Source organism: Poromitra crassiceps (assembly GCF_964638095.1).
Source record: "Poromitra crassiceps genome assembly, chromosome: 9".
Lineage (NCBI taxonomy): Eukaryota > Metazoa > Chordata > Actinopteri > Beryciformes > Melamphaidae > Poromitra > Poromitra crassiceps.
In genome coordinates this window covers 45,705,888-45,718,162 of record NC_139630.1, presented here as the reverse complement: position 1 = coordinate 45,718,162, position 12,275 = coordinate 45,705,888, and the positions used below count along the sequence as shown (strand labels likewise).

The window sequence follows — 12,275 nt, the reverse complement described above, 5'->3', positions numbered from 1 at the left end:
AGATTATTATTTTTATTATTAATAATAATAATAATAACAATAACAATAATAATAATAATTTGGCATCTAGGTCCAATAAATAGGTTACTCCAGTTTCAAAGAAATTGAATTTTCTGACAATTCTTTGAGGGTTCAGGTACAGGGTTAAAACACTGTGAGAAGCCTGAAGAGAATGTCAATGTGTGCGATGTTGTGTTGTGGCCTCGGGGTCGGATCTTCTTGCGGGAACTAAAGCAAATCATTCATGCTTTCGCCAAGATCAACTTATCGGCATATTCAAATGCCTTCAGTTTATTGTGAGGGCAGATCGATGGGCTGGAATAACACTGTCACTGGTGATCATGTCCCGATGCCTGATGATCTTTGGAGCTGATTGGGATTCACTGACTCAGGAGTGTTTCACCCGCAGGCAACACACCAACCTTATCTCTCCGCGAATCACCCACTGGAGTTGTGCTCTGCTCTGTTTTCCCTCTAGCACTCCCAGCATCCCTCTCCGCTCTTCTCTCCCCCTCCCGTTCTCTTGTCCTCCCCCGCCCCCCCCCTCCCTCCCTCCCTGCCTGCCCGACAACCTTCTCCTCATCTCTCTCTTAATGCCTCTCGCCTCCCCTCTGAACCTCCCCCTTTTCCCCTCCATCTCTCGCCGCCCGCCTCCTCTCTTGGCTGATTGTCGGCGTCTGCAGGGTCAGCCGCGGACATTTCTCATTTATTATCTTAAGCGAGAGTGGCACGGCATTAGCACAGGGTTGATTGGGTTAGCATTAAGCATCAGGAACTGATTGAGTTTGTGCTGAAGTGGATGAGGGAGGGAACATTGGCTCAGAGGAGCTGAGGGGCCCCCGTCGTCAGGTGAGGCTGCTCCGCTCACGCTGCATGCTAATAAGCCTGTGAGTCGTAAGGCTTTAAACTGTCTTTAGCCTGTCTAGCATGCGAGCTGCAGCTTTTAGAGACATACCAATAGGTCTACAAGCTATATTTCAATATTCTGAAATGTATCGCTATACGATGGCTGCTTCATCATGGCATCAGTATTTGCCACAGGGTCCGCACGATCGGTGTGGATCTACATCCAGAGATGTGCCGTCGCGTCGGCGCAATCTGTGTTTGATCTTTCTTTGTTGTTGCAGCATCCCAATTAAGACTCTCCTTTTACAGGCGCCATGAATGGAGCAACATCTCCGTCAGATTGCCCTTCCTCTACAGCTCCTCTCCACGCCGTCCCCTTGACGATCATTTCACGTGGACACAGCTGTGATGACACACTATCATTCTTCCTGTCAGCCCCATCAGGGCGCCTGATTGGCTGGAATGTCAATGAGCTCTGTCTCCTTGGAACCACAGGCGACTGCTACTGCACAATGGCCTTGTGGTGCTGTGTGAAATGCAGTGTGTGTATGTGTGGGTGGGTGTGTGTGTTTGTTTATGGCTGTGTGCTTAGATGTGTGTGGGTGGGTGGAAGTGCATTTGTGTGTGTGTGTGCTTGTGTGTCTTGTCTCTGTGTGGTAGCAAACCTGCATTTCAATTGGCTCAATCAAATCCATCTAAAAGTCAAGCCATTTCCGTGAGCATGTTTATTTATGTTGGTGTGCACATACTGTACGTCAGACACAACGGTGGGCTGCAGCCTGAGGCTAGAAGTGTGAACATGTACAGTGAATCCATACAACATGCCCTGGTGCACGGTGTGTGTGTGTGAGTGTGTGCGTGAGCGTGTGTGTGTGTGTGTGTGTGTGCGTGCGTGTGTGTGTGCGTGCGTGCGTGTGTGTGTGTGTGTCTACATGTGTACTTTGTATGCATCCGGCCCGGTGGCTCCTCTGCACGACCTTTTGCCTGCTGCCGGCGTGTATTCCTGCCGGCCGTGTTCTGCACAGCGATCGACCGGGAAGAAGGTTCACGTGGAACAGGCGGAGGTAAGGTCACCTGCTCACAGCGTGCACGAGGGACATGTCAAACAGCACGCAGAATAAGAAAACGATTCCTCCTCTCTCTCTCTCTCTCTCTCTCTCTCTCTCTCTCTCTCTCTCTCTCCCCCACTCCCGCTCGCCTTCCCCTCTGCCTGTCCCCAGCCACAATAACACAACGTGACCCCGCCCATTAACTGTCTGTTGGATTCAATTACTCTGACTGGCTTTATAGATCTGTTAGCTTTCTTCAAGTGAGGAGACTGGCTCATTTGGGGGGGTGGGGGCTATGAAAATCAGAGGTGACCGGGACGTGGACTGATTGGCAAAAACACAATAGCACGTAATTACTGTACATGTAAACACGTTATAATGCAATATATAAATCCTCTATTCTTCCCGACAGGGAGCATCTTTTTCCCCGAGTCTCGGAACTCTTTTAGGTGGGTGAATGTGTGCTGAGGGAGTCCCATTTGTTTTCTTAATAAAGAGAGAGATGCAGAAATCAATTCCTCCACAAACAGAGCTGGAAGGAATCGTTGAGTGAATAAAGAAAATGTATTTTCTGCGGAGCTTAAAATGAGATAGCTCATTTAGCGAGAAAGCGTGCGTGCCTGTGTGTGATGGGGGGAGAGGGAGGGGGTCAATTAAGTCTGAATCCCCAGTGAGATTGAGGTGTTTAGTGTTTTATTGTGTGAGAATAAGCCTCTCTTCACTCACTCTATTTGCGGAGGATTAAAGAAAATAATATACTCTGCATGTAGGGGACTGACCCATCAATCAGTGGCCGTGCGGATCAATACTATAATTATGAGAGAACTCAGCTCAGCAAACTGTAGAGGCTTGTGTATTTCAGATAGTTATTCTGCTGAATATTATTGGTCTCACAGTGTGAGAGCAAGCACTATTTATTGCCTTGATGTGCAAAAAAGGCACAACCCATATGCACACAAATAGCAACCTTCCAACGCAATCAAAGCTCGGAGGCCATTATATGAGAAAGGAGAGAAATATCAGTGTACTGCATGCTAATCACTTACCCCAACCAACGCTGGAACAAAGGACTATGGCTATAATTTGCATATTCTGATCTAACTTAGGTGACAGTTGCTGCTTTTCTCTCACGCAATCATTTTGCCGGTAACAATAGTGCATTAAGCCCAAACCTCTCCGGACCAAAGCAGAGGAACTGGAACTCTATGGGGTTATTAACATGCACCTTTCTATAGAAGGCATGCATGGGACTTCAGGGAGTTAGATCAGGCTCTTGTAAGCATTGTACTCATTTAATACTTACAATTATAGCTGGAGAGATATAGCGGGTAGCTGGCTATACATTGGCGGGTGCATGCTCAAATATGGCTGGAAGCGACATTGTGGAGACTAACTGCCTTAAAGGAACATTATTTAGGTTTGACTTTTCTAGGTACAGATCACGGAAGCCATCTTCAGGCATGTTTTTCAATGGACAGTTTCCCCACTTCTAGTCTCAGCTCCCAGACAATAGACCCTTTTCACGGGGGCCATTTTGTGTGGAAAAGGCAGAATAAACACAGGTGCGAGCAAAACACTAATGAAGGTTTCCACATTCCAATCATGGACGTTTGAAACCCTTATTAGTGTTTTGCTTGCACCTGTGTTAACCCTGCCTTTTTGACACAAAATGGCCCCCGTGAGAAGGGTCTATCAGAGATCTTCGCCTGTCGGCTGGAAACTTCTTGTCAAAGATAGTAGTTTGAACGACGCCCCTTTGTCACATTACCAGAAATTATGCCCCCCCCCCCCCCAATTATCCTCCGCAGTGAAGCAAACTGGAGATACAGTGAATCACTTTGTAACACAGAGAGTGCTGTATGAAACATCGAAAATGGATGTCCCGAGCAACGTTACATTATTTGATTCCGTTTTATCCGTTTATACGCACATGACTTCTGCATGTCACCGCCCCTTCTGCATGAAGGCCCGCCCTAAAGACTCTGGATTGGTTCTGTGATGCAGTTTTTTTGAACTTTCAAATTCTTTCCACCCAGTTTTAACAACGAAAGCTTGGAGAAAGTTCTCAGCCTCTAGTTGAGCAATGCGGATAGAGACTGAGGACTCAGTCTACCCCACTTTGGGGAATTGAGGTAAAGCGCACAACTCCTTGTATGAACAACAGACCGGGTGCCTGGATAATAGATAACAATGAAAGAGGAGAGCCGGCACTCACGGTAGGCTAATTTGAACAAAGCCTTTTATTGGGCAGAGAAAAATAGGACGTTTCAGCGTAAAGCCTTTGTCAACGGTTGACAAAGGCTTTACGCCGAAACGTCCTATTTTTCTCTGCCCAATAAAAGGCTTTGTTCAAATTAGCCTACCGTGAGTGCCGGCTCTCCTCTTTCATTACCCCACTTCGGGCCCATAAGGAGCGACCGCTGTGTGTCGGTGAAAGCAGGCAAACAGGTGAGGGGGGGGGGGGGGGGGGGTCGGGGAGATGCAAGGGGGTAAGATGCAGGGATGGAGAGGCAGGGAGAGCTGGCATGTTACCTGGCTATGACAAACAGCACACAACTGACACCCAAGCAAGCCAGCAGAATATACATCCAGATATCGGGCGAGAGCGGGTTGAGGAAGGAGAAGACCCCGGGGTTGGTGCCGTTGGGCTTGCGGTACAGGATGCTTATCCCCAGCGTCATGAAGGGCTTGGAGAAGTCGATGACCTTCTCCCGGACGTAGGTGATGGCCAGGGGAGCCACCGCCAAGTCCGCTTTCTGCAGGGAGATAAGTAAGGGGGGGGAGGGGGGAGCAGAATCCACCAATCAAAAAAGCAGAGGTGCCACACGAGAACCAATCGAATTAAGATCTATTTTCTGTCAACAGCTGGTCAGGTCAATAGGCAGGGAGAGGGAGAGAACGCGACGGAGGGGAGAGAATCACCGTCGTCATTAGTTCAGCTAGATTATCAACCTGGAATGTGAGTTTTGCTGGAAATTACAGGTTATCTGCCTGATCCCTCTTATCCGCTGTCAGCGGTAAGTCACTAAAGGCCATCATTTTCGGATTAGATGCATCTGTGAAGAATTAACCTTATGAATAGTATCCTCCAAGTGTGAGATTAGCCTCTCAATATATATTTATGGGGTTGGAGGTAGACATTTTCTACTTTACATGCTCTTTGCATCATCATTATACTGAGAGAAACTTATATTTTTGCTTTGCTTTCACTCCTCTCTACCTGGGTGGTACCAAACTTTTTCAGCATTGTAGAAAAAAATATTTATCCAAATCATGCCTATAGAGCAGTATCTACTTAAAGCTGCATTCAGTGATGTTTTTGTGTTAAAATTAAGTGTTAAATGGATCTATATTCTGACAGCAATCACTGAAATAGAGTGTTTGGTTAGTAACTTGGAACCTCAAAACCCCCCGCTGTCCTCTATCTCTCCGCTGTAGTCCTGCATGCAGGGCGAACGTATCTCCGCATCATAACTCATAGAGTCTCATGGATGGCGGTATTGGATTTGGGGTGAAAAAATACATATAGTTCTTTAAAGGCATCGTGATCTGACCTTCAGTTTCCCAGAAAATGTCAACATTTCTCTGATTGGATAGTGGGAGGTTAACGCCAATTTTTATCTAATCAGAGAATTGTTGACATTTTCTGGGAAACGGAAGGTCAAATCGCAATGCCTCTAAAGGACCATATGTATTTTTTCACCCTGAATCCAACGCCGTCCCTGAGTCTCGAGCTCCGTAAGTCTACGAGTTACGGTTGCAGAGATACGTCCGCCCTGCATGCAGGACTACAGCAGAGAGATGGAGGACAGCGGGGGGTTGGGGGTTCCAAGTTACTGACCAAACACTCTATTTCAGTGATTGCTGTCAGAATATAGAGCCATTTAACACTTATTTTAACACAAAGACATCGCTGAATGCAGCTTTAATAATCAAATAAATGTCAATGTTGTCACATGAGCATTTTAACATAATAATATATGAGATTGTTGTAGACGTAATCAAACTAATCGCAAACTACCTGGCAAGCCAAGTGGCCCAGTAATGCTGTATTCTCCATGGAAGAGATGAAGGCAGCTGGTCTAGCCAATGAGCCAGTCAGCTGAAATTGCATTAAGATAAACTGCTAATTAAAGTGCTAATCCTCAAGATTGTCATTTTTTAAATATATATTGGCATCATCTTTGGTGCTCAGCACAATTCCAAACAAACCTCTGTTCTCGCTGGCTGAAAAATAAAACGCATCAATCTGCACTTGTTATTGTAACTGAAAACTGACATGGTCTTCCAGAAGCATAAAATGTTTTATGTTAGCCGGGAACCTTTGGCCCCCCCACTGACAGCAAGACGTGTAATTACCTGTCAGCATAAAGAGGAGGCATACGTGGCTTCTACAAAACATATGACTGTGGCTGCTTTAATGCCCTGTCACGTGGCATCTCCCTGAGTGGGGCCGCGGCTTATAATGAGGACCCTGCAGCGCGAGGTGACTCACGTGGTCCATGAGCTCGCGCACCATGCCGCTCCACTGGCCCGTGTTCTCCTCCAGCGCGCCGTACTTGCCGTCCTCCACCAGGCGCACCTCGTAGCGGAAGCCCAGGATGCTGGAGAGCTCCCTCAGCAGGTCGATGCAGTAGCCCTCGAAGCGGTCGTTGCCGTACAGAGGCTTGTCCGACTTCTTAAACATCACGTATGGCTCCTCCTGCATAGGGAGCAGAGACTGTATAAACATATGGAACGTAGTCACTCACCGTGACATCACCCGTTGGTTTTTGGACTCCCGATTTTGAAGCCTTGAGTTTCGCATTGTGACTGTCGCCATCTTGGTTTTCTTGGAGCCGGAAGTGACCCTATTTGGACGAGAAGAGCTGCAGCGCTGCCTGCTATTGGTCCGTGATTGACGAGCTGCACGATCACTGGATAGGCGACCTGTCAATCACGCCCCAAAACCTAGTCTGCTTTATCGTCTATTTTACTCTAAATGGGGCCATAATTTACAAAATGAACATTTGAAACTAGCGATTGAGCCCATAAACTCATAAGTGTTTACTGAAGTAATAAAGTCAGGTAATTTCCCCATTCACTTCTATAGGCTACAATCTGACTTCTTTTTGCAGGCATATACTGTATAAATGGGTGAGTTATATTAAAATTCACCCACCTATACAGTTGTTATGAATGGTGAAATTATCTAGAGACCATTTCTCCCCCCCAGGCTGTAAACATGTTTATTTCTGCTGTAAAGTTAGGCATTTTAACATGGGGAGAATGGGGAATGACTCCCTTTTGGAGCCCGCCTCAAGTGGCCATTCGTGGAACTGCGGTTTTTGGTACTTCCAAGTTGGCCCCATTTTTTCAGAATGACGGTTGGGGCTTGATAGGGAGAGAGTGTGTTTCTGTGTATTTAGTCTGTGTGTGTGTGTGTGTGTGTGTGTGTGTGTGTGTGTGTGTGTGTGTGTGTGTGTGTGTGTGCGCGTGCATGCTTGTGTGTGTATGTGGGTGTGTGTGTGTGCGTGCATGCGTGTGCGATCTTGCATGCGGCTGTGCCTACCAGTATGGTGGAGACGCGCAGGGACTTGTTAGCCAGAGAGTCGGTGATGTTGGACGTCTTGCTTTTGTGACTCTCTGTCATATTCAGGCCGCTGGGAGGGTCCCATGTTCCAATCTGTGGGGGAACAAATTCAATTTCAGCCTTATGCCACCTTGTCTTAGCTGTCAAAACGAGGTAAAATGCTTAAAAGCATCCGGACCCATATGCTACCCAATAACACACACCTTTTCCAGCCCCTCCTCCTTCAGACTGACGACATCCAGATCAAAATCAGTCCTCAGTCCATTGGTCTTGTTGAAGAGCACACGTCCAGTTAAACCATCCCAGTGGGCCTACAGACAGACAGACAGACAGACAGACAGACAGACAGACAGACAGCGATGACCACACATAGAGCATTCCCCAGTAATAACACACCAAGATCTACGACATCTCCAGCTCTCCGCACATCATTCCATTAACCCCAAGGTACGCTCTTTCTCGACTACCTCGATGCAATCTCTGACTGCAAAACTTTTCCCTCTTCCCAATTAGGAATTCCGTCTGGCTCTCTCTCCTGGCTGTCTATCTCTACTGCACAACAAGGAACAATGGAGCGCCGAGGAGAGAGGCAGGTTTGACAGCTAAGAGTTCATTATGCATGTAGTTCATTGTGCTTGAAGTTTCACTTCAAAGCCGCTGGAGGAACAGACAGACGGGCAAGGAGAGCGCTAGCAGACACAGCGGGGGGGGGGGGGGGGGCTAGTGGAACATTCTGCAAAAATTACCTGTAATGATACCATCCAGAGAATGAAAGAGCTTTGTAGAACAAAGCAGACGCTATGGATATGGAGAGGATGAAGATGACCCTGGCTGCAGATAGGGAGGCACGCAGACGCTACGGATGTGGAGAGGATGAAGATGAGAAATAATGAAAAATCACACAGACTCAATAGGTAAGGATGATGTGTCACACACCTTCTATGAAGTACATTCATGAAGATTCATTGTGCTAAGATTAGCTGTGGTTATAATAAACTTGTTTATGATATGATAGACACACATAACACATTTCTGTTTTCAGCAATATTTGAGTAGAATTTTGATGTATTTCATCATGATGATTATAATTTTGTATACACTCCCAGTCAAAAGTTCTATGTTTTCCATCAGCCATTTTGATCTAAACTTCTGCTTAAATGCTTGAAATTACTTTCGAAGACAAATATAAATAGTAAATAAATAAATAAATATTAACAGTGAAGTTGATGCTTATGAATGAATTTCTTTCCAAAGCCTTTGCGTTTCCATCAAGGCAAAGGGTGCCAGTTTGATGTTGTTTAAAACTTTTTTGGTCACTGCACAATTCTGTGTTATTTCATAGTTTTGACTATTATTCTAAAATGTGGAAAATAGTGAAAATAAAGAATGTGGTGTGTCCAAACTTTTCTTCACAAAATGTCGGGTGTTGGTGGCAAAATGTCGACATGTCAGTGGGTCTGGGTGTTGGTGGCAGTACCTTCTTGATGAGGCTGATCATGTCAGTGGGTCTGGGTCTGGGTGTTGGTGGCAGTACCTCCTTGATGAGGCTGATCATGTCAGTGGGTCTGGGTCTGGGTGTTGGTGGCAGTACCTGCTTGATGAGGCTGATCATGTCAGTGGGTCTGGGTGTTGGTGGCAGTACCTCCTTGATGAGGCTGATCATGTCAGTGGGTCTGGGTGTTGGTGGCAGTACCTCCTTGATGATCATGTCAGTGGGTCTGGGTCTGGGTGTTGGTGGCAGTACCTCCTTGATGAGGCCGATGAAGCGTCCCCCGAAGCGCCAGGGCTTGTGGCGGTTGCACTGCAGTGAGCTGACGGTGATCTGCTGTGACTGCTGCACCGCCACCGCCACCACGTGCACCGCGTCGTACATCAGCGCCGCATCCGTCTGCACACGCGGGAGAGCAGGGAGAGGAAGGGGTGACGGTTAACATGATCATTCTTACAACACCTGTCTGTCTCTCGTCCTGCCCAGCGCCATCAGGCATCAGCCATCTGGGGACAGAAAGCCAATCGCTTTACTCCTCAGTCCTCAAAAGACTCAGGCCAGAAACAGAAAATAGAATAATGCCAGCTGTAGATGCCGGGCTCAAATAGCAGAGCCTGTTAGCAAAAATAAAATATTCAATAAATAAATAAACAATAAATAAATAAATAAAAATTGCCCAAACACTATCTCGGCTAATGAGAAGGCTCTGCTGCGGACAGCCTCTCAGTGGACGGCTGGCCTGTCACCGTGGAGACTAATGAACCCTGATGGGTGCGTCTGCTCCCCAGACAGAGGGGGCAGAGCAGCCACCAGTGCGGATGGGATGTTGGCACCTCTGCCACAGAGACTAGGCATCCCATGCTAAGTACGCAGCACAAAGCATAGTGCAAATACACGGTGAATTGCTTTGAAAGGCAAGTCAAATATATTTCGTATAATCTCAGTACAAAGCAGGCAAACGCTCAAGCTGAGATTTCTCGCCCTGGCGAGATTTATCGGTATCCCTCCGGCCTGCGTGAATTCCTTTCAAGCGTCTCTCCGGAAAGTTTTTTTTTTAGATGTACAGTATCCGGGTCAACACATTACAGTAGATCAGCTCAGCTCAGCTCGACTTTCCTTGGTCCCGCAGAGGCTGAAGCACAGTGCGCTGATCTTATTTGACAAGTGCTGGATGACCAACCTGCGAGGGAGTATGAAAAACGACTCTGAGACCACAGTGTCTGCAGCTATAGGCTCTTTGTGGATGTGCTGCCTGTCAGCGAGAATGAGCCGGGATTCATACCGCCGGACACACAGCGGGACACCACTGAGACACTGTTCCACTCATATCAGCTCTCTGTGTGTCTCTATAGGCGCAATAGGACATCTCTGTTATTCAAGTGGAGGAAACCTTCATACATGGAGGCAGACATGACGGCTTTGAGATCAGCGCGGGAAATATTTTTTCACCCCTTTTCTGCCAATCGGTCACGGCCAATTATCCCCGGTCCCGGTCGTTGCTCCAGCCCCTCTGCTGATCCTGTAGACTAGCACATACTTCCTCCGATACATGTGCAGTCGCCAGCTGCTTCTTTTGACCTGACAGCGAGGAGTTTCACCGGCAGGACGTAGCGCATGGAATGATCTCGCTATTCCCCCCAGTTCCCCGAACAGGCGCCCCGACTGACCAGAGGAGGCGCTAGTGTAGTGACCAGGACACAGCCATGTTCGGCTTCCCACCCGCAGGCCAATGGTGTCTGTAGGGACGCCCGACCAAGCCGGAACAGCGCAGGGCGTGAACCTGCAGCCCTCCTGTTGGTAGGCGAGGGAATAGACCTTGTCTTGTTTACTCAACCTTTATTTATTATGGCAGATCAAGATCAAAAGAATTCCTATTTACAAAGACAGAGTAGCAAGAGGAAATGTGAGAGTTTGTGTGTGTTGTGTTGTGTGGTGGTGGTGTGTGTTGTGTGGTGGTGGTGTGTGTTGTGTTGTGTGGTGGTGGTGGTGTGGGTTTTCAGTTTCTCCCCAGGTGCTTTTGGAGCTGGAGGCGTCTGGTGTCAGAGGCAGATCACAGGATGGAAGACCATCTCGGCACTCTTTCATCCTCACTGCACCCACGGGAGAGGGGACAGCTAGTGTCATCTCTGCTCTATTGGTGAAGGCACTGTGTGTGTGTGTGTGTGTGTGTGTGTGTGTGTGTGTGTGTGTGTGTGTGTGTGTGTGCAGTTACAGTACACTTGATGTTGATGTCAAATGCTCAGGAGGAGAGAGAGTCTCACATTTTGATAATCTATTTGCCGAATAGCGAGGACGACCTTTACACACAGCTCATCCAAAGCTGGTCATTTCCAATCATCCAATCAGTGCGCTGGATAAATGATCAGCTCCGCATATGGAAAGAGACGTTGTCAGATTGAATCTTTGCTTATTTGCTTTCCCTAAGTCCCTGTCTCAGAGAGCCCAATCTGAATTGAGAACGCTGCATTCAAAATGACTTACATTTAAATTCACTCATAATCACATTCAGTTTGGAGCCGTTGCGTTCCATTCCAAATGGAGCTTTCACAAGAAATGTTTGAATTGGCTCATTCCACAAATAGGAGCATGACAAGGTCACATTTCTGCAATTCAAACTCACTCTCTGCTGCTTTTCCTTCCACAACCTCTTCATTCTCCCCCTAAATTATAAGCAGAAGCTTTACATTATATTATCCCATACGTTCTTCTTTCTCCAGTCTTAATAAGAGCGTCTCAAAAAGTTGAGTTCTATCTAGTACTCTTAAATGTTCTTAATGTTCTGAAAACAAGTGAAAAGAAATCTGAGAACAGGAGTCATTTTCTTGAGACCACTGGAGTGATCTCGCAAGTTGTTTTGAGAAAATACCCCCGGACAAGTAAAACAGCATTACATTTGAATGATGTCACCCCATCGGCAAAGTTTTTCCACTCGTCATGATAAGTAAAGAAAGATCATTTCTTTGCAGTGTGTGCATAATGCATAATGCATAATGCAGGTACAATAAACCACCAATAGCACCTGAAGTCCACCTTCCTTGCAAGAACCAAAATAACCAACAGAAGTTTTCATTCCACTTGTACACAACAAAGATGAACAGCAATTTATATTAGTAATTTTACAGCATTAAAGATGGGCGTTTGTGTATTATATTTATAACATGACCTTCCCAGCGATTACAAGAGACAGCAATTTATGAGAATGGGGGTTGTGTGTGTGTGCGTGTGTGTGTGTGTGTGTGTGTGTGTGTGTGTGTGTGTGTGTGTGTGTGCCGCTGTGTGTGTACACTCCCAGGTCAAAATATCCCATTCAATCTCCCAC

The 12,275-nt window shown here is 46.8% G+C and overlaps 1 protein-coding gene across 2 annotated transcripts in view; it reads right to left on the bottom strand.

Annotated features, from left to right (window-relative positions):
* LOC310782097 (glutamate receptor ionotropic, kainate 2) overlaps positions 1–12,275 on the bottom strand; it is a gene marked incomplete at both ends in the record, with an annotated part of 89,338 nt that overhangs the window by 18,608 nt on the left and 58,455 nt on the right. For both annotated transcript variants that reach the window (XM_083642776.1, XM_083642777.1), the window contains 5 exons: positions 4,428–4,651; positions 6,391–6,597; positions 7,447–7,560; positions 7,671–7,778; positions 9,212–9,355. In XM_083642776.1, the coding sequence (XP_083498902.1) occupies positions 4,428–4,651; positions 6,391–6,597; positions 7,447–7,560; positions 7,671–7,778; positions 9,212–9,355 (797 nt within the window). The remainder of the gene's footprint in view (positions 1–4,427; positions 4,652–6,390; positions 6,598–7,446; positions 7,561–7,670; positions 7,779–9,211; positions 9,356–12,275) is intronic.